Consider the following 23,434-nt stretch of genomic DNA (forward strand, 5'->3'; position numbering starts at 1 on the left):
GGCACTGATGTTAGGCAGTTTAAAATATAAATGTCCTCTCAGTCACTAGCCTATCTAACTCCACCAGTATTGATAGTTTTGAAGTTAAAACAACCTCAAATCATTCTGATGCTAATCTGAGAGTTGAAAGGGGAAAAAGTACTCAGGGAACAGTGCACGGAAAAGGGCAATGAGACTATTTTGAAATGAAATAGCATCACATTTATGAAACAAATCATAGCAGACACTAGAGAGGTCAGTAACTACCCAACTGAAGCAAGTCATGGCTCCAGAAACTGAGCAAGAGGCACAATGCTTTTGGAAAAAAAGGCTCCAAAGCAGGAGTTGGGCTTGCCAGTTGCCAAAAAAAAACGTTCTTCCATACGGTTAAACTCTTTTAAGGAATTCAACACAAAAGACAGAGAAAATCTGGGTTTTAAAAAGAGAGCTGTGACTTTTCTGAGAGAAATGTTCAATTGGGATTCACACAAATAACACATGCAAAGAAAAGCTTAACACGATTCTATATTCAATCCAAGTTCATCCTTTTTTTAATTATGTTTTTAGGTTAAGTTCCATCTGCCTTGTGATTCAGATAGATGTTAAAGAACAGTCCCCTTCCCCCCACCCAACCCTCCGATTAGCTGCCTATATAGTAGCTTTTGGTTCATTTTTAATTAATTTTATTTTCCAAAGCCCTTTGAGGCATTTATTTTAAATGAAAGGCACTGCAAAAATGCTCATTATTATTAAATCTTGTCTTGCGGTCCTACATTGCCCAAGTCAGAAACTTCTGACAAATATTTGAAAACATTCTGAGAAAATATTATCACCTTTCAAAGCCACACTGCAATTCCCACATTTTAAACCACTGTGACCAGAGTGCTCGTAAATTAATCCTAGAATAGCCATATCAAAAAAGCCAAGGATATAGGCATTAAGAACATTTGCTCCCGCAAGGTAAAGCACCTCTATTCTATGACCATTTGATGATGTTTTGGGTAAATATTAGTATAGTCCACATTATCTTCTCGTGCAGAGCTTCTCTGGCAAGAAAGTGATGATTGCACTCATTAGCTAAAGGATATAGGCACTGGTCCAATGAACACAGATCTGCCTTCTGATTTCAGCTATAAAATAGCAGTGGGATTCAGAAGCTTGACATTGTGGGTGTGAGAATAATAAGGCTGAATTCCATCTTTAGCCCAGTTGCCATGGATGCAGTTAGAGGTCATAGTGGCAGCTGCTAACTAGTTGCCATTTTACCGGATGTTCCCCTCCTGCTATGTGTTTTCTTGCACTCTAATATCTGAAGGTTTTGTGGTGTTTAATTCCTCCTACTTATTTGGCGTATGCACCTATTGAAAAGCATGATGCGTTTCCACCTACACGGAAATTTACTGTGGAAGGTTATGCCTCGAAAGAAGGATTTTTTCAAGTTAGATTTTTAAAACCTGCTTGAACGTGCTTAGTGATACTGTTAAGAATAAAACTTTCCGCTGAAAATCCTGATTAAAATTAAAAGGGCTTGAGATAAAACTACAGCAATGTGATATTTGCTGGAATTTTTGTAAAGAAGAGTTCATCAAAAACATGTATCCTTCGGTGATACTTATGATTATTTTACAAACCTAATATTTTGTCCACCTTTGGCTAACTTTAAAGAACAGCTAGAACTAAAATGAAAATGTAATATGTCACTGCAAATATTTGCATTGAGTCTGAGAAATCTTGCCTATGTTTACCTCGTAATGCAGAATGAGGCTTTTTGTGCATCGAGACGATATTTAAATTTTTTTAATATTAATTTAATTTCTCCTTTTATTCCCTTCCATTGTTCTGGAGGCAATGACGCATGAGGCATCAGCCCTCCAGTACTTCACCCAAATGGTCATTTTTCATCTGTGAGCTTAGGTACCCGTGTCAGCAGATGGCTTAACCATGAGGGTGAAGGAGAGGAAAGGGGGACATACAACTGAGCTGGTTTTGTCCTCAGTGAACATCCTCCCAATCATGCTTTCCAGTCCTGTAGCTCAGTGGTTAGAGCACTCGCTTTGCAAGTGAGAGACCTGAGTTCAATTCCAGGCAGGGCGAAACCTTGGGCAAGTTTCCTTACTCCACACGCCTAATAATAATCCCTCCAAAAACCCAAAACAATAATAAATTGGTCATTTTCAATCCATATGACTGTTTGTGGGACATTGCTGTGCGCAATTGGCTGCCGCGTTCGCCCACAAATATACAGTCAATTCACTTTACAGTGTGTTCTGTGAAGCGCTTTGGGACGTCCTCCCGACGTGAAAAGCGCTATATCAAATGCAAGGATTATTATTATTATTATTATTAGATACCAGAAAGAAAGAACTTGCACATTTATGGAGCCTGATCACATCAAAATATCTCAAAGTGCTTTACTGTCAAGTGTAAGTGACTATTTATAGGCAAATGCGGCACCTAATTTTTTTGCAGCAAAGTTCCAAAAACAGCCACGAGGCAAATGATCAATTTCATCTGGAGGATTAGTGTTTGGAACACTGGGTAAAACTCCCTCTTCTCTTTTTAACATGGGCCATGGAATCTTTAACATTCACCCAAACAGGCAGAGGGGAACTCTGTTTAATATGCCTTCTGAAAGATGACCCACTTGACAATGCTGCTTTTCTCTCGTGCTGCACAAGAATGTCAGCCTGGACTTTGACCTGAAGTTCCAACAAGTTGCTTGAACATGTTGCAGCCTTCAGGCCCAGAAGCGGGAGTGCAACCACTTTTGTGGGTATTTAGTGGGTGTTTCGCCCACAAAATACACAGTCTTACAGTATATTACTCTTTACAGTATATTCTGTGAAATGCTTTGAGACATCTCTATGACGTGATAAGGCGTTATATCAAATTCAAGTATTATTATTACTGTATATTATTATAGCCAACTGACCAAGAGCAGTATCACTGACAAAATTGTTCTACTGTTTAGCAGAGTGACACTGATATTTACAGATTCCTGAGTGTATTTTACACAAGCCCTCTTAAGAAAATCATTTTATTTAAAACCCAATTAAACTGTCAAGTGGACAATGTTCTTTTGATAAGCTTTTCTCAGACTGAGATATTACAACAGGTTCAGAAACTCCAGATAGGTCTCTTAGGTAACAGGCGCAGTAAGTTTGCACTTTTGCAAATACTATGTAATTTTGTTGAAACATGTTCTTCAATAACCTAGCCTTAAAGAAGCAACAACTCACACTGCTGATTTCAGAAAATGGTTGCACCTGACCCCGTCTAATATAGAATTAAGCAGGGTTGAATTGCTGTTCTGTCGGCTGGAAATAACAGTGGGTTTTAGCTCCTTGCTAGCTTAGAAAAAAAACATAATTGAATCAATATTAGATCTGAGAAAGAGCTGGACAAAACCATTCTCCTGTATTCAGGAATTGCTCAATCCTAAAACCTATTTTTTAACTATATCTTCTGTTCTTGGGATTATTGTCACTGGTAATAATTATCACATCACATGGCCCATTTCATCTCCTTCCCCCTACCCCGATGTGAAAGCTACTTTATCGCATATAAGATTATTATTATTGCAATGGAATAGAATTTGGATTTTTATAGTGCCTTTCACATCAGGAGGACATCTCAAAGCACATAATTACGATTACACCTCCAATCATGCTGGCATCCTCCTCCAGTAGAAGATTAGTAAATCCAACAACCAGGAACCCCAAATGTCTTGTAATCTTAGCCGTAAAATTATTTTCTTAAAACATCTTTAATTCAGTCTTAATTTCGAAGCTGCTTTTCAAAAGTGATTTAAAAATTTCCCAAACTCCTGAAGAGTCTTAAATGGAGTTTAAGGACAATGGTTTTAAGATCAAGACAATGAGGCATAAAATTCTCACCTAACATCTTTTAAGCAAGGGTTCAGATCACACAATCTGATTTTTTTTGTGATCTCAGTGGGTGGTTCTAAGTGGCTCCAGAGAAAATAAATTGCTCTTGTTCTTAATGGAATTTGTTATGTTTTCACAACTCAAACGTAGAAATCACTATTTTCTCAGCTCTCAAAACACGATACAACCAAAAACCCCTTCAGTTAGTTCCCCTGCATCCTGCTTTATATTTCCTGATCCCCTTTCATTGGTGATTTCTTCTAAAAGGGTATCCAACAAAATTAATCTCTCAAAACGTTTTGGAGTATTTTCTGACCAGTTGAGGACTAATTTTGATCAGTAAGATTATTATTTTAATATTTGATGGCTAAGTGTGCAATTTAGAGCAACTCTGTTATGACAGTCATCTGGGTCCAATATTTTAGATGCCATGTTAAAAGGGAGTGCAAAAAATGACTGACATACAGATTGTCAGGTTGCTGCTGTCTTTACGTCCTGCATGCTTTGCACAGGAAGCACTGCTGACTATGTGCACGTGAGCTATGTGCAAGAAGTGCCGCTGACCTCACTTGCTTCACAAAGTGATATCAGCAGCTCTTTCTGTGCAGACCGCACATCAGCAGTGTACAATAAGTAACATCTGCGGCAATCTAATAACCCAGAAGATGGCCATTTTTGAAAGCCAGCCAGTCCACACTGGAAGCCAGAAGTGTATTGCATGTTCAGTAACTGCTGTTTCATTGGGCACCCGTGTTAAAAGCGGGCGCATGTGAGATATTTAATAATGGGGTTGCCCGGTGGTATGAAATGTGCAGATTTAACTTACTTTCACAAGTTATGACTTGGAGAAGTCGTTCCTTGCATACATTAGAGTCCCAAGTTTTGCCCTATAAGTAAATTCCTGATTACTTGTCTCTGCAAGGGAAAAGGATACTCAGTGATGACTTATCAGGAATGACGAGTTAGACCTATGTATAAGTAAATAAATAAATTTGGCCGGGAAATTGACAACATGGTGACTTAAGTGGTAGTAGTAAATTAAGCCAGGGTTGAGTTAGAAGCTAAATGTACAATGCAGGTGGTTTTCATTCTAAAATATTTGATGTAATTTTTTGAGGTTCTTACTGCTTGAATGCAATATTCACAACATTATAATTTGTATCCCTGAGAGTAGATTTTAATATTGCGGTGACTGAAAGAATTCACTTCGGGGAGCTGTAATTGTCACACGTTATTTGATGTCCGGTAATGCACATGCCTGAACCATTTGCATTTTCAGAAAACAGCAATATCAATCTATGATTAAATGCTGAAAGTTTCCAGGATATCAGAAAAGGCAGCATGTCACCAAAAATGATCTTAACTGCTTCTGTTTTTTCTTCTAATCAGAATTTATTTTCCTTTTCCTTTATTTACTGTTGATATTCTGCAACTGATTACAGAGAAATGAGTTTTTTACTATTTACTGCAGCGCTGCGTACTGAGCAAACAAAAGATGCTGATGAAACACTCAGAACCCATTATCATGTAAATTGCTGCTGGCTGACACTGATTCCATCTCCAGCCACCATAATCTGGTCCAGTCCTATTCACTGGCAATAATTTTCATGATTACAGACTTTGAAAGTGACCAGAAATGTGGATTAGCTGTTACATTTATCTGCTTTTAGTACTTGACCCGAAATTGGAGTATGAAGGTTGCATGTAATCAAAATAAAAATATCGCAGCTATCTCTCTCTGCGTAAGGTCAATAAATATGAGTCACATCTTTAAAAAAATTCCACTCAGGTAATTTAGATGGAGTCTCCCAAGTGGAGCTGGGAAGAGCAGACAGATGTTTTGTTGTAGTAAGCAATGGAAATCTACTCAAAAGTGACTGCCATTGACTTCCAAGAACACCTGCAGTGCCTACTCCAACTTTTTGCTTTCGGGGGAGGTACGTGGGGTCACCTTAGAGCTGAACTAGCTCCAAGGTGATGTGTTTGGCAACAGAATGTTGGAATTAGGTCAACCCTCTGTAACTGTCTCAATATTCAGATTTGTGAACCGGGTGTTCCACAAGACACAAGGGAATGTCTGATGACAGACCAGACAGCCTATCTCATTGGCAGTACTTGGAGAGACAGGCCTATCTCTGAGGTCAGGGATTGACTGTAGTGACTGTTTATGTAGGCAAACACAGCAGTCACTTCTGCAAGTTAGGTCCCACAAACAGCCATGTAAAATTATTAATTTATGTGGAGGATTGTTGGCTAGGATACTGGGAAAAACTTCCTTTTTTCTACGAATACTGTTGTGGGATCTTTATTGTCCAGACAAACAGAAAAACAAGAGCATAGCTTAATGTTTCATCCAAAAGACAGCACCTCTGACAATACAACACTCCCAGGAATCCTGCACTGCAGTGTCAGCATAGACTTTGAGCTCAAATCCTATCATGGGGATTGAACACCCAACCTCCTGACCCAGAGACTAGAGTGCTACCAAAAGAATGCAGCAAACATACCATGTGTATGATAGCAGTAACTAGGAACCCAATTGTTAGTTGATTGGTGAATCGCTTTTCCGGGAGTAAAAATTCCTTCAAAAAAAAATGTATTCACTTAATTCGCAACTGTTTGTGGGACACTGTTGTGTGAAATTGGTTGCCGTGTTTTGCCCACAAAATATATAGTCAATTCACTTTACAGTATATTCTGTGAAGCGCTTTGAGACGACTCGATGATATCATAAGGTGCTATATCAAATGCAAGGATTATTATTATATACACGTAGGGGCTTACACATTGTTTGTGAATAAATATACCAGTCTTGTCAGTATATAATAATCCTTGCATTTATGCATTTATAATAAGATTTTCCATTATCAAGACATAATACCAAGCTTCGTAAATTTATCAACAAGAAATGAATAACCTCCTTAGTTGATTTCGAAAGCACAGTTCTCATAAAATAGGATGTTGGGAAAATATTTCTTGCTTAGGGAAAGAGAGAAGATACCAGTCAACCACTACCCAAGTGGTCATTCTTCAAGTTGAGTTCACAGACCAGTGAAATCAGTTGTAAGCCAAGTTTCTGCCTAATAATGTCCCTTTTGAATCTTGAAACTTTCTGAGGCACAAATTTCACAAGGGGTTAGTCTTATGGCCGCTATGTTACAATTTACGTTCATTAAGAATTTGGGGAAAACTCATGTATGGAGAAAGCTCCCTAGGGAGACGGTGGAAGCAGGAAGTGTTGATTCTTTCAAGAACAAATTAGATACATTTCTGTTAGGAAATAATATCTGGGGATGCAGTATATACCTTGGGACAAGACATGTGCATCTGACTGCCAAGATGGTGGAAGGTGAACTGGATGAACCTTGGTCTTCTTTCGTCTAGTAATTCTTATGTTCTTATGTTCTTATGTCCTAAGTTCAGTCTCAATTTGGAAAAGGATTTTTTAGGTCAAAATGAAGACTGAATTTAAGAATATTTCCCAAATTCCTCACAACCTCAAAGTTTAAGACAATCACAACAACCAACACAGCAAAATTATATTTATAGAGTGCCTTTCACATCAGGAGGACATACTTAAGTGCTGAACAGTCAGGTGTCGGGGCCCGAGCATGCGGGAGGGGTGGTGTAGGGGTGAGGGAAAGCAGAGAGGTGGGAGGGTGACCAATGGCACGATTGAAGAGAAAAGGGTCTTGAGACCGGCCTTGAAGGAAACAAGGGAGGAAGTGAGGCAAAGAGACCTTGAGATGGAGTTCCAGAGTGTGAGGGCAGAGAGGCTGAAATCCCGGCCAGCAATGGTAGGGCGGATCGGGTGGGAGACATGGAGCAGACCGGAGCCCGCTGAACAGAGGGAGTGGGCAGGTTGGTAGGGAGTCAGCAGGTCAGAGAGGTAGGAGGGGGCAAGGCCATGGATGGCCTTAAAGGTGAGGATGAGGATCTTGAACTCGATCCTCTGAGGGATGGGGAGTCAGTGGAGTCGGGCGAGGGTGGGAGTGATGGGGTCACGGAGCCTGGTGCGTGAAAGTACATGAGCTGCAGAGTTTTGATGATCTGCAGTTTGTGAAGGGAAGAGTTGGGAAGGTCGATGAGGAGGGAGTTCCCGTAATTGAGCCTTGAGGTGACAAATGCATGGGTGAGGGTTTCGGCAGCTTGAGGGGTGAGGCAGTGGCGGAGTCTAGCAATGTTGCAGAAGTGGTGGTAGGCAGTGCCAGTCATAGCGCGGATGTGGGGGAGAAAGGAATGTTCAGGGTCAAACAAGATACCCAGGTTCCTGACTGACTTAGTGAGGTTGAGTGTACAGCCATGGAGGCTGATGCTGCCAGCACCCGAGGTGCAGAGGCACTGGCGCGAGCCAATCAGGAGGGCCTAGTTCTTGCTGACGTTGAGTTGGAGAAAGTTGTCCCTCGTCCAGGAGTTGATGTCGGACAGGCAGTCGGTCAGGACACCAGTAGTCCTGGAGTTCAGGGTGAAGGCAGAGAGATAGAGTTGGGTGTCATCCAATGGTCCTACTGCTCCCAATGGTCCTAATGCTAAGATAAAGGTCCTAAGTCTAAAACCATGAGAAATTTGAAGTCCCTGATCAGCACAATTCAATACCACAGAATTGAATGCACTGAGACATGGGGAGATACACTCTGCTCTTTTTTAGATACAAAATATGTCACACAGATGAAGTTTAAATGCATTTGTTTCATATTAAGTGAAATTATGTGCCACAAGTTAAGGGCAAAATAGTTTCTTAATTCTGGTGCAGCATAACATGCAAAGTCTCTTTGGAAGGATTAAGCCTTGCGTTCTGTCAAATACAGTGCCTTCCAACCCAGCCAGCTGCAAGAGCCAGTGAACTAAAAAAGTTATAATTACTTAAGTGGATTTGATGAAGATCAGAAAGATGATTGTGCCACATTAAATAACAATTGTATCTTTAATGATATGTTGGACTACAACACAAACAGCCTTGTACCATTATGTACAATACAGTGTACCTTTCTAATTACTCAAGTAGTTTCCTGTTCCCTGCTAAGTTCCAATGCTTTCAAAGAGGTAATAGTTAAGTGGGGCTCTTCCCTACGCTCAGTGCAGCTGCATGGTCACTGATAAATTAGCTGATAATTGCTGACAGATTGTAGATTGATAATAACATTTTGTATTCACTATTTCCAAATACAGTATGCTTTAGATTCAGGCATTCAGATGTGTGCTCACTGTTGCTGAGACCCAGATGTGGCTGTAAGTTTTTCAATATATTATGAATGCAGGGAGAAATAAATCATTCTCCCGTTTCCCTCAGGTCACAGGAAACCTGAGGCCAGAAATATTTCATGGTTTTAGCCTTAAGACCATCGTCTTAAATATTATTTGTGCAAACAAAATTGGTCATTCATTTCATGGCTGTTTGTGGGACATTGCTATGCACAATTATTTCATTCATTATAAATTTTGGAAACCTCTGCAATTCAGTCTAAATTTGAAAGAGTTTTCTGCAGTTTTTGATAAGAGTTAAATTCTCATTGAATTTACCCAGGGAGCTTTGTGACAAATTTTCCCACCCAGTTTTGTTTTATTTTTATTTTTGACACTAAAATTAGACACTGAAAACCCCAAATGTGTTTATATTTTGTGGAAAACAATGACTTTAATAGTCTCATATATTCCATGCATGTGTAAACTCAGGAAATTAGCCTTCACCGTTTACCCACACAAACTAGAGAAATATGGTCAGTAAATATACACTGATGTACTTGCCAACAGTACAAAGGGTTAGTTTAATAATGTTTGACCTGAAGGAAGCTGAATAAATGAAAAGGAGAACCAGAACATGATAAATGAACATGGCTTAACATGAAGAAAGCTGCTGGGGGAGATTTGTCAACGTTAATACACACAGTCCTTTCATTAAACACAAGTATCTTGTTTCATACAAAAAGGTGCAGTCTATTTAAATTGGTATCATTTCCACTGTTAAAGTTTTCTTTCTCCAAAGATATTTTGCCGTTATCAATGTCGTGGTCAGATATTTTACCCTAGCGTATCAATAGAACCACCAGAGGAAGCCACCACACTCTCCTATTGCCATTCTTGATGGTAAATACCAAGGAGCATTTCCCCTTCCCATTTTGAATGAAGTCCAAGAAGCCAGGATACCAGTGTTGGAGTCCTGGATGCCAGCCTTCCCCTGCCAGATAATGAAATAGGCCAAAGGAAACACTTCTGATGTATGGGAAAATTCCATTCATAAGTGGCATCCATATGGAACTATTTTGTGGAGTCCTGTAGAGCACTCACCTCGAGAGACCTGAGTTTCATTCCCTCAGGGTGAAATTTTGGGCAAGCTTCCTTACTCCACACGCCTCTTTCTACCTAGCAGTAAGTAGGAACCCGATTGTTAGTTGATTGGCGGATCGCTTTTCCAGGGGTAATAGATCCTTCAAAAAAATATAATTAATTGGTCCCTTCGATCCATGACTGTTTATGGGACGCTGCTGTGTGCAATTAGTTGCTGCATTTCGCCCACAAAAATATATAGTCAATTCAATTTACAGTATATTCTTTGAAGCGCTTTGAGACATCTCGAAGATGTGATAAAGCGCTATATCAAATGCAAGGATTATTATTATTTGTCTGCTTTGGACACTCTTAAGCATAGCGCTGAGTATCCATATATGTCAGAGACACCCGGCTAACCAAAACAAGGTTAATGAGATTTTGTTCAGTAAAATCAAATCAGTAGCTTCTTGTGGCTCACCACTGAGTTTGGCATTGCCATGGGAAGTGAGGGCTCCGTCATTAGAGAGTGGGAACAGAAATGGGTTTGCCATGGGATAGGGGGAAGTGAAGGCTCCACCACCGGGTGGAGGGGTGATTGAATGGTAACAGGCAGGGAGGGGTAGTGAGGGATCCCCAAATCGGGAGGGTGACAGGTCTGCCACCAGCACTTTCTGATATATTTATTTGTTCTATTCATGCTCAGATTTAAGAGCAAAATTTAATGGACCACAGAAAATTAAATGTTCCCTTCACTATGATCGAAAAGGCATGAGCAATCCTCAGCAGTTATGCAAAAGAAAACGACAGCAACAAAATGTTTATACGGTATCACATGGACTGCCAATTTGACCTGTACATCGTGAAATGCCCATAATTCATTAAGTAATGCAACCAGCAGACTTTTGTGTGACTTCGGCCACCTTCCCACCCCCACCCCCCTGCCCTCCTCCCCTTCTGACCCCAACTCTCAGCTCCTGTCCCAAACCCCTGATTGTTCAGCACCCTGGGACATCTTTCCGACGTGAAGGGTGCTATACAAGTGTAATTTGTTTTGTTCTTTCTTTTACTTTAGCCGGTGACTGTGTCTGGGTCTGGTTTCAAATTTTCCTTGTTTCCAGCAGAGTATGAATACCAACAGATTGGTTGGGCCGAATGAACTGTTTCATGCTGTAATGTTCTATGTAATCCAATGACAATTCTTTCAAATTGGGAAGCCTTTTAATTTGGAAGTCCAAGGCCAACAGCACAGGACATCACCGAAGTTATAAAATGTAGAAGAGGTCAATCTAGGAGTTGTATTTATTTGACCCGGAAGACGCTGAATGTGTTGAAGGAGAGCAGAAGGCTTGAGAAATGAACACGGCCCTAAACAGGGAGAGGGCTGCAGTCAGAAGTTTGTAAAGGCCAGTAGATTGTAAGACAGAGAAGACTAAGGGAAGTGAGGAATTTCTCAGTATTGAGTTCCTGAGGAGTATTGAACTTGAGTAGCAACAACTGCAAGATTCCATTAGGTAGACTTTAGGTAGGCATTGAAAACATCACACTAGAAGTTAAGGAATCCAAATGTTTTGAATGCAGCCCAACTTCGTGCTTATCACTTCCAATCTGAACAAGAAGATTACTTGTGTTCTGTGGGAGTATGTATTTTAGAACATTTTTGTGCTTCAGCGCCTAGGGACGTACTCCCGACCTGAAAGGCACTATACAAATGTAATTATTTGTTGTTGTTGTTGTTACTTGCTGAAGGCATGTTTAATTGCTCCACCAGTTTGTAGCCTGGGAAGTTATGCTAAAAATAAAAAAAATCAAAGGACAGTTCTATAAGGACTATGCTCCCACTATATAATTCTCCTTTTTAAAAAAAAGCCCTCTCAAGTGAGCACTTTGCTATAACAGAAAGCAAGCGTCTTCTGTGGTAATGACTAGCAGTTTATAGCTTTCATTTGTTACATTTCCTCAATAGCAGTTGTGTTGAGATTAACTGCTTAAATGGTCTGCAGCTGGCTGTTATGAATTAGGGAGTTTAATCAAAGTATTTCTAATGTAGAGCACAATGATAATACACGGGGGAAGTACTATTTAAGAGATAATGATGGCTTCAGAAGATCACTGTTGTAATGTTCAGTGCGTATGCCTTCAGCACTAGATTTGTTTTTGTACTGAATATGCTTAATGGATCAGTGAAAACCTGCCTAATGTGGGATTGTTTGATGGGACTGACAGAGCTGGAATTAGCCCATTGCTGTTTACTGCACACAGCCATTAAGATTAATTGCTGCCAGATAATTTTGACTGTTTTTATCTGTAGGAAAGAAAGTGTCACTAATGGTTTTATAAATTGGCTTGCTCCTAATGGTGCTGAGCAGCCTGCGCTGTGAGGCGGCCTGTTTGTGGCCAATTCCTACCTGCTGATGTTCATGGTAACTGGCTACATTTTTACTGGGTAGTTCTATCATCTGCCAGTCCCAGCTGCATAACAATGGATGGGTGTGAACTTCAGCAAAAGTTTATTGCTTTTATTTTAATGGGGGTTAATTATCTACACTGAAATTTTAAACAGAAAGGCTTAATATTTATTTCCCAGGCCATTACCGACCGGTATTTTAGAAGTATGGAACAGGCTTTAGAATTTTTCAGATCTGGTTTGGAGCTAATCCTCAGCGAACAGGCAATTGGCTGTGGGGGTATGTCACATATATCTGTAGCTTTCTATCCTGTCTGCACTCAAAATACCTTGACATGCCTTGTACTACCAAGACTTTGCAGAACAGCACCAAGATTAACAAGGACTCCACAAGATATTGTAATCCTGCAAGTAGCTCCACAGTACATCTCCTATCTTAAAAAAGCACTCCAAAGGATAGGAAAGTTTACTTGTCTCTTTTCTGTGTTTTACAATAAAGTGTAAAAATATTATGGGAGGAAAAATTAAACCAAGTCTATGTTCTGGACTTCTTTCAAAAAAACAGGGCTAATACCTGCAGGTTTTCTGCTTCAAGAATAACTATTCATCTTTATTTTCTTGGCACTAAACTCTTAATATAAATGAACCATCCAACCATTTTGTTCCAATTGCATTTCTCCTCTTGTGACTTTGTTGTCTTATAATTTTCCATTAATATTAATCCATGTTCACATAATACAATTCTCAGAATCTGTTAATAAATACTAATTACAGGAGTTAATGACACCATGTCCTGCATTAAGCCTTGTTTAGATTCCAAACCCTTTGAGATTGTGTTTAGTTTGTATTAAGATTCCCCAGACTGAATGCAACTCTCTCTAGATTATTATCAGGGCTCCGCTGAGTTCATTTATTTATGTCTAGCTTGATATAGCTTGTCTAGCTTGTGGAGTCCTGTAGCTCAGTGGTTAGAGCACTCGCTTTGCAAGTGAGAGACCTGAGATCAATTCCAGGCAGGGCGAAACCTTGGGCAAGTTTCTTTACTCCACACGCCTAATAATAATCCCTCCAAAAAACAAAAACAATAATAAATTGGTCATTTTCAATCTACGACTCTTTGTGGGACATTGCTGTGCGCAATTGGCTGCCGCGTTTGCCCACAAATATACAGTCAATTCACTTTGCAGTGTGTTCTGTGAAGCGCTTTGGGACATCCTCCCGATGTGGAAAGCGCTATATCAAATGCAAGGATTATTATTATTATTATTATTATTATTATTATTATTATTATTATTATTATTATTATTATATACAGATTTACAATATATTCTGTGAAGCACTTTGAGATGTCTCAACAACACGATAAATCAAATGCAGGAATTATTATTTAAATATAAAATATAAAAGGAACCAGAGAAAGCCAATCAGCCCATCAAGCCTGTTCCATCAGTTCATTTGATCATGACAGATTTTTTAATGCCAATATTTTTCACCCTTTTATACCTCTAATACCTCATTTTCTGCCCATCTCTCTATTAAATATACAACAAATTTGCAGTCTCCCACAGTCATAGCTCTCAAAACGCTTACCACGTGCCAAGTGAGTTGAATTTTAAATTCTAATTGATGGCTGGCATTGTTCAGATTGTAGAACTACAAAAATGTTTAAACATTGTGACATTATTGCTAAACCACATTAATAGAAGGATGCTTCTAGTGTCAGTTTGAAAGATTAGAAAATAAATTAGTGTATAGTTTCAAGTACATCCCAATAGTGGCATTTCAGGGTAAGGGCCTGCTCCAGAATCATTACCATATATGTTTTACAAGATCACGAGAGTGGCTTGGATAAGTAAGGTCCTTTGGTCTATATGATCATATCTTTCTGGAATAACGGGTCTGTTTTCCCATTACAGCATCCAGCCGTTTCTTAAAGGAGTGTTTTTGGCCTCAACTACCTTTTCCAGCTATTATTTACCCTCTCCATCAGAAAATACTCTTTGTGTCTATCTTGTCAATGTGATTTTCTATTGGTAACTAGATAGGGTTCCCATTTGGATTCCTTATTAAGCAATACTTTTAAGAAATACCACCAGTTAAGCACTATCGCTCTTTTCTCTGTTAAGTATCTTTTTGCTCTTGTAGTTTATTTTTCAGTGCCAATCATAATAATACATGCATTTGATATAGCGCTTTTCATGTCTTCTGGACGTCTCAAAGCCCTTCACAGAATATACTGTAAAGTGAATTGACTGCATATTTGTGGGCAGAACAAAACACAGGCAGTAACATAATTTAAACCATTCTATATATGGTGGTTTGGGTAGCTGCTTCCAATATCTAAAGTTATAATCTTCACTTTGAGGGAATTATTGAGGTGGTGGCCAACTACCTGTGGAGAGAATTCAAAGTAGTATTGCCTAAAGGCCCAGTGAGATCACTTGCTCTTTCAGATGGTAATTTCATGTCGAATGTTAATGACAGAGCAAAAGAAAGAAACGCCACTGGTAACTATTAAAATGCTTGCCACGCTTACGTTAGCCTTGATTAGAAAGTCATTTGAGTAGTATTAAAAGGAAATACAACAAAATGTAATTCTATATTTTATTCTGCACTTGTGGTCTAAACAGAGCAGTTAGTGGTAAGCTACTGAATGTAAAATTTACCCAGCATATGAAGAGGACTTGAACTATTTTATTTTGGTCAACCGGTCATCTGATACATGCAGAAGCCCATTTTACTTATGCCTTTGAGATATAAATTCTACCTCATAATGTCTCTCTTTCTTTCTCTCTTTTTTCTTCCATTGTTATTGGGAAATTGAATCGAATTCTAAAATAATGTGATTTGATCAGTTTGACCTCCTCCCCGCTCATTGCAAAACATGGATGGAGATACAAAAGGATTTATAACATTTTGATCTAAAATAATTGTGATAATTTGCTGTACTCAATAGGATTCTTTATAGGAAATGATAATTTCTGGACAGACATCAAGAAATATTTCTTTACCCAGAAGGTAATTAAGGACTGGAACAGGTTACCATTAAGGGTGGTTGAAGCCCGGCATTGGAATGTTTTAATAAACAGCTTGATACTGTAAAGGGAGGACAGCAGTGTGGATATTTTGGAAAGGTGAGATCAGATGAGTTGAAGAATTGTCATCTGAACTCTTGTGATCCCTATAAGAAATACCCAATATTAACTGGTGATCTTGGGAGTTTATGAGTGCTAAAGTTACTTGTGTAATAAAAATGCATTTCTAAAATTGAAACCGCATTCTAAGTCATTTTTTTTTGCAATTTAATTCTTCCCTTTTTATAATTTTTTTTAATAAATGCGTATGAAAACTCCTTGTCTGCCCTATGGTAGCTGCTGTATATGGTCACTGCAGGGTGTAAACTATGCTTCGTAGTCTAGACTGTTTAATAAAGAAGTGGCAATAAGGGGGATAACTTTATGGATAAGGCAGTATTGGATTTGCCACCTGCCAAATTACTGGTAAATGTCTTGCTATTCACTCTAAGGATAATTGCAGCCCAGATCACCACACTGTTGGCTGGTGATGTGGGGCATGAATAATAGGATAGTTGCTCAGTTTACCACAAGTGATCCAATTGCTTATAAGCTGTGCAGCCACAAGTATGTTATGTAGAACGGACCAACAGTTGTAAAATGTCACGGCTGCAAGTCAATATCGTATTAATATTGGGCATGTCTGCTTTCATGGTACATTAGTGCGAGCACTATCTTCCACATAGCTGAAGCGATACTATCACTGAACAATCGTTTACTGAAACACTCCTGTATAGTTTTAAATATTTTCTTCTGTGTGTTTTCTCTAGTGTCTTAAAAGAAATAAAAGCTGTAATGTCTAGAAACATTCCTATTGCACAAAATAATAAATAAATGCAACCTGTTGCATTTTCATAGTTAATTTATAATAAAACTAGTTCACTCTGTAAAATGTCCATGCCCTTGCTCCTGAGTTACTAACCTCCCAACCTTTGGAACTCCTTCTGTCTTGGCTAGTCTCTATTTATCTTTAAATCCCATCTAAAAACCTACCTCTTCGACCAGCCCTATGATCACCTCCCACTTCTCCTCTCCACTCCTCCCTTGCTCAGCACTCAACCCCGTCATAGTAAACTGCTACAGACTTTGAGACTTTATTCTATGTGAAAGGCACTATATAAGTGCATGTTGTTGTTGAGTTAGGCTCCTTGCACGTGCTGAGAGAGGATTGGCTGGATTAGAGGGAGTTTTATCTCACTCTATATAAGTAAATCTTAAGTGTTATTTTTCTGTGTATATTTTTCCTATGGTATGGAGAAATCTTGGCATCCTGGTGATATAATGAGATCACAAGAGAGGTTCAGATGAGGAAAGCCCTTCGGCCTATTCATCCTTCTAGAAGGTTGAGGAGTCCATAACCAGGGGATATAAGGAAAGAGAACGCCTAGGGATTTAGGAGGAACTACCCCAAACTGAGGGTATTTAGGTTGTGGAACTCCCTTCAAGCCTCTCCTTTATGTACCTATATATGTCCCTCTTGAAACCCACAATGGACTCTGACCACTTTACCTGGCAAGGCATTCCACATCCCAATAACATACTGAGTGCAGATTATTTTCTTAAATTTGGTTGTGTATTAAGGTTGAATGCTACAGATTATGCTGAACTAAAGTAATCTGTTTAATTCAGTTTTATTTTTTCTCTTTGCTCCTCAGCCCCGATCTCACGTGGCGGGATGTCCAGCACCTGATAGTTAGAACCTGCAAAGTCTGCGATCCCATGGATGAAGATTGGAGCATTAATGGAGCTGGCTATCATGTCCACCACAAGTAAGAAACTGTGTCACATTGTAAAATGTTTTACTATATCAGGAGTCAGATGATAAATTGGAGAAGATGCATGAGGCTAAAGTTAAAAGTCTTCAATTATTATGCTGCTGATAGTTTCCCGCCTCCTATGCATTATTTTTCCAGAATTAACCAGGTCAGCATTTCTCATGAAATCGCAAATGGGATGTTAAATCATCCGCAAGCGGGCTCAGTAGTTTCAGAAACATTGTTGTCGCTCAATAATTTACATGTTTTGCATGCTGTGACCCCAGTCAAGGGAGAAGCAGCAGAGATTCACCCATATCACCAGCTACCCAAGGGTCCAGGGAGCAATTTATGTTACTCATGTACTGTATTTATTTGCACCTATTAAGGACAATACAATAATAGCCCAACACAATGGGAAGAGCTACTACTTAATGTTCAGTTCATTATATCCTGAGATAAAACCATCTTGCAAATTAAAGCTCAGTACTAGAGGGTTGGCATGATCCTCTGCTGATGAGGACATTATGCTAATGCCTTCAAAGGAAATAGACCACTTCATGGATGGATTAAAGGAAGTCAGATCTATGTGTTAATGGCATCACTTTTGGAAGCTAGTAAACAAAGTTCAGCAGCAATATAATGAGGCATATATGTCTATCCAAGTGGTTGTAAAGGATAACATTGACATTCTAAATCAGCAGTTTAGATGCCTGTATCGATCTGGAGGTGCCCATCAGTATTGCCATGGTCTGCTGTTACTCTGGCATGCCGTGTCCTCCACAATGAAGACAATGGATTGATATGGAGGACACTTTGTTGTGTGCCAACTTGCAGTAGGATGGGGAAGATGATCCTGTAGAACCAGAGAATCTGTAACCAGAGGGTGGGTCCAAGTGCAATTAAAGTTAATTGACAAGGTCTTCCTGTAGAATGTATGTTAAGCAGGATTTCTTCCACTGAGGCTTCATCCATCACTGACATCAACAAGCCAGAATCCCTTCAGCCCATTCCATCTGTCAGGAGAAACATAATGGCAATGACTTACATCACATTGTTGTCACTCAATCCTCGTTACCCAAGGTCTGCTTTTCTTAATCTATGACTTGCACATATGTTATCAGGCCCGAATCAATCCTCATGAACAGAAGTGCTCCATGTGCCTATTTGGACTCTCTGTGGAGCCTACATCAAACCTCAGTGCCCTTTGCAGTAACCAGCCAAGCCTTAATAATAAGAGACTAAGCAAATGGAATAAATCAACTATGATGATTTATTATCAATAATTTATTCCAGTGTGTATGGTTTACGTACCTTCCCTATGTGCCAATTACCACTTGGTAATGTGGATCCTGATTTATCCTGATGCTGACGCAATCTCCCTCTCCTGGAAGGAGTGAAGTTGGATGATGATGAGGTGAGGGTGGGAACAGTATTGGCAATGACTCACCAGGAGTACTCATACCTGTAGGTGTGAATATATCATTTCATCCCATGTCTAACTTGCTAACTTGGACTCTAAGGATTACTGGATCCCGACAGCTGGCGCTACAGAGGTAAAGGTTATTGAAGCAGAGGTAGCCTAAGCATCAGAAGTGTCTTTGTTTGTTGTTAACATTGCAGGGGGGTCAGTGCAGTACTCCTCTGTGATCTCCTTGAAGAAAGAACTGTGAATTTCTGTCAGCAAACAGAAGCCCCAAGCAAACAGAAACCTGCATCAATTGATCATCACACAGCAACATTCTTTATTAAATATTTATTTCTAGATCATCATTCCTTTCAGGATTGAGTCATTACTTTAGGATTGCCATCTGCCTTGTGATTCAGGTGGCCGTCACTGTTTCAAAACTTTTGCTCTTGGTCCCTCTCCCCATCCAAATTCACATCAGGAGTTCACATTAACTGTCTACTCATCTCATTGTTGTTTATAGGATGTTGTTGGGCACAAATTAATTGCTGTGTTTGCTCCATAATAACATTCACCTAATTGAGAATTAATCTCATTCATCAAGAAATTACTTTTACATGAGAGACGCTTGCAAATGTTATTATTGTCGTTGATTGACCTGTTGGTTCAAGGAAGAATACACAGCAGAAGCGACAGCCACAACTGCTGTGATACTATGAATAGCCTGCACAATAGCCTGTATCTGTGCAGCAGAAAATGACTCAATGCAGGCTCAGAGGGTGCCTGGTGGTCATCGATATGTGTCAACCATTAGTTCAGTGTTTATACAATTTCTATGAGCATTGTAAATAGCTGTGTCCTGAAAATCAGCCACCTCGATCTGTCCCTTTTGTTACAGATCCTTTGGGAAAGAGGTAGATGACGTTCCACCTCACCCACATGAATCGGGATATCTGGAGCCTGCTCCTCATCCTGCATATTGAATATAGTGTATGTTTCTGTAGATATTGTGAACATTATGGGCTATGGGGAAAGGGTGGGGGAGTGGGATGAGTTGGATAGCTCTTTCTAAGAGCTGGCACAGGCACAATGGGCTGAATGGCCTCCTTCTGTGCTATAATATTCTATGATTCTATGGCTCCCGTGCTGAACTTGCGTGGAGAAGTGTTTGGTCCAGAAGCTAAAGAGCGGAAGACAGCCGGGATGGCATGTGGACTTTTCTTATCTTGTTCTCGAGCTAATTGTTGTGTTTTCAGCCAATACTCTTCCTCTATCCCTTCGCCTTGCCCCTTCTCCTATCTTCAGATCATGCCTGAAGACTTTCCTCTTCGACCATGTTTATAGTCACCTCCCCTTGCTCAGGATCAGGCAATACCAATGTCAAGTGCTCTGAGACCTTGCCCTATATGAGGGGCACCATATAAATGCAAATTGTTGTTGTATTACAGCATCACCAACAACAAATTACATTTATATAGCATTTATATCATCTTTCATGTCATTTGGACATCCCAGGACACTGGATAGTCAAACGTTTGCACCCAAGCTAGAAGATGGATTTGGGAGGGGTGGGAGCCGGGGAGGGGGATGGGAGGGGGGATGGGGAGCCGAGGAGGGAGCCGGGGAAGGGGGAAGATGACCAAAAGAGTATTCAAAGAGGTCTTGAGATGGACCTTGAAGAAAGCAAAGGAAAGGGTGAGGTCAACAACAACTAAAAGAACTTGCATTTATATAGCGTCCTTCAAGTGGGGTAGCACTTCACAGTGGCGGAGTCTGACCCTGAGCCAGTGGGAGAGGGAGGGGGGAGGTGACTGTGAGCACGATCAAAAAGGAAGGTATTTAGGCAGGATGTGAAAGTGGGGAGGGTGGGAGCAAGGTGGAGGGATTGAGGTTGAGAATTCCAGAGGTTCGGGGTGTAGTCGCTGAAGGCACAACTACCGATGGTGGAACGGAGTGTATGAGGGACAAACAGGAGGCCGGGGAACAAACAGGAGGCCGGAGCCAGATGAGCAGAGGCAATGGGTGGTGAAGAGGAGTTAAGCAAATCAGATAGGTAGGGAGCTGCGAGGGCATGAAGGAATTTGAAAACCAATGAGAGGATCTTGAAATTGATCCGTTCAGTAATTGGGAGCCAGTGGAGCCTGGCAAGGACTGGTGTGATGGGGGTAATAATAAAATAATAATCCTTGCATTTGATATAGCACTCTTCAAATCTTCTAGACGTCTCAAAGCTCTTCACAGAATAAACTATAAAGTGAATTGTGAATTGACTGTATATTTGTGGTCAAAAAGCGGCAGCCAATTGTACACAGCAGTGTCCCACAAATAGTTGTGGATTGAGTGACCAAATTATCATTGTATTTTTTTTTCTTGTGGGATTATTATCAGGCATGTGGAGCAAGGAAACTTGCCCAAGGTTTTGCCTTGGTTTTGGAGGGTTTGAGGGGTTGATTGTGTCAGCCAGCAGTGGGCAGAGGAGGGGGAATTGGGTGACCAGAGGCTGAGTTGGGAGGAGGTTGAGGGAGCAGGGCTTCATCTGGGTGAGGGAAAGGATGGAGGGAGAGATGGGGGCAAAGGATTGTAGGGTGTGGGCTGTGGTAAGAGGAGTGGATGGTGAAGGAGGCTTGGAGGGGGTGGGAGGAGGAGGCAGCCAGGGTGATGTAATCTATCTTCAAGATAAAGAAGTCCAGGACCTCTTTGCACTTGGCATCTGAAGTGAGGTGAACCGACTCTGGGATGGATTTCCAAATAATCGGGGTGATAGGCTGAAAGCCCGACCATCGATGATGGGGCAAGCTGGGCGGGGGATGTGAAGAAGGCCAGTGCCTGCCGAGTGGAGTGAATGAGCAGGTTGTTAGGGTTCAAGATGAATCAATCGACATCTCAACCTTTCCCAATCCTGTTGACTCGGTTCCCACTTAGGGGAAGTAAAAAAATAGAGAAAATCAATCCATCGGGGGAAAGGGAGAAATATTTATTTGGAAAATTCCTACCCAACTCCCAAAGGCAGTCGAGCAATCTCCAGGAGAAATATGTTGAGAAAGAGTTCAGGCTCTTTTTTGGACCATAGGGTTCTTGCTTTCCAATTGCATTAATTTGTAGCAGCATTATCTGTATCCAGAACTCCACCAGTGGTTAGAAATAATCAAATTGCAACTGAAGTTTGCTGCTGTGCTGACTTTGAAAGCGGCAGGGCCTTCACAACAACAAATTGCATTTATATAGCGCCCCTCACACAGAGTAGCATCCCAGAGCGCTTGACAATGGTGGAGTATGACGCTGTGCCAGGGGGAGATGGATGGTCAAAGAGGAAGGTTTTCAGACGCAACCTGAAGATGACAATTTATCTCCTGATGGCAGCAACACATTGCTGGTGGCATGGTTAACATGTGGCAGAGCCTCTTCCCTTCCTTACCCAAGTAGCCATTCTTAATGTGAGAGCCTGGACTGTTAGATTGACCAGCACTACCCCAACTACACAATGCCCTCAACAAACCTCTGTAGTATCAACCTGTGCAGTCCACTGCCAAACTTCAACCAAAGGTAGCATTAGGTTTTGTAAGAATCTGCTTTTATACAATATTTGAACAGCTGATTGAATTTTTAAACGGCTGCAATGCAACAAATTGACACATTTTTATTTATATCTTTAATTTTTAAAAATTCTGATGCAAGCATTTTCCAGTTTAAAAAAAATTAGGTTTCATGTCTGTAATGCACAACCATTTCACAAAAAAACTGCTGGGAATTCCATCCAGCGTGTTAGTTTTTAATTGATTCCTTTCACTTTTCCCCCATGCTTAATATTTTACATTGCTCTCTGGTTATAATGAAATGATAGAAATCCATTTTGTTTCTGTTTGCACATTAATAGAAGTGTTCAGTAGCCTGCTGACACAAAACTAAAATCTTATCCTGAAAATGAAGAAAGTTAATGGCAAACAAACTAATGGTGTTAATGTCAAAGGCCATTTATTCATCAGCAACAGTATGGCCTTAGGAAATAGTGGAACAAAAATAAGCCAACGTTTGGCCACATTGAACTGAATTATCTGTAAATCTTTGATTTCTATTAAACAATTTACTGCTTTCTCTAAAACATTATCCCCAGTTGAGTTGCTCAATTAAGAAGAACTAATACATTATCCCACACAGAAGCTGCTCATTGTGAGCTTTCTGTTAAACCCATTGTAAGAATGACGCGCAGGCCAGATTCTGTTGCTGGACAGCAGTCAGGGTGTTTGGACACAGTGTTATTTAAATACAACGGTCAGTATGCGTTGGGGGAAGAGGTGAAAGCAGGTCAGATCAAACCTAACCCCTCCAGCTCTCACAGAATCCTGGGGAGGGATTAATTAATGTGATTTTCCTGCGTTTGCTGTTGTGATTGCTGAATAATGGCTTGCCAACAATAACATTTTAGCAAACCCCTTTCTCCAGGCCCATCTCATTTCTGCCTCCGTGGGGGAGGTGATTGATTGTGTAAGCATAATCAGAGTAGTAAACAGATTTGGGTCACTTCTGTAGGAAGATTAGTTCACTTCAAAGACAGGTGCTTAACTGTCTTAGTAAGTCTTAAATGAGGATTTCTGTACCAAAATGTTTTACCTAATTCAGAGGATTTGTTTCTGTTTCGGCTTTATTTTTAACTTTTAAAATTG

The 23,434-nt window shown here is 40.2% G+C and overlaps 1 protein-coding gene across 1 annotated transcript in view; it reads left to right on the forward strand.

The window, feature by feature from the left end:
* The window catches only part of LOC103173148 (PC3-like endoprotease variant B), a 200,654-nt gene that overhangs the window by 78,338 nt on the left and 98,882 nt on the right, over nucleotides 1-23,434 (forward strand). The window contains exon 8 of the mRNA XM_042334413.1: nucleotides 17,267-17,380. Within this exon, the coding sequence (XP_042190347.1) occupies nucleotides 17,267-17,380 (114 nt within the window). The remainder of the gene's footprint in view (nucleotides 1-17,266; nucleotides 17,381-23,434) is intronic.

The sequence above is a fragment of the Callorhinchus milii genome, unplaced genomic scaffold (genome assembly GCF_018977255.1).
Source record: "Callorhinchus milii isolate IMCB2004 unplaced genomic scaffold, IMCB_Cmil_1.0 Scaffold4, whole genome shotgun sequence".
Taxonomy (NCBI): domain Eukaryota; kingdom Metazoa; phylum Chordata; class Chondrichthyes; order Chimaeriformes; family Callorhinchidae; genus Callorhinchus; species Callorhinchus milii.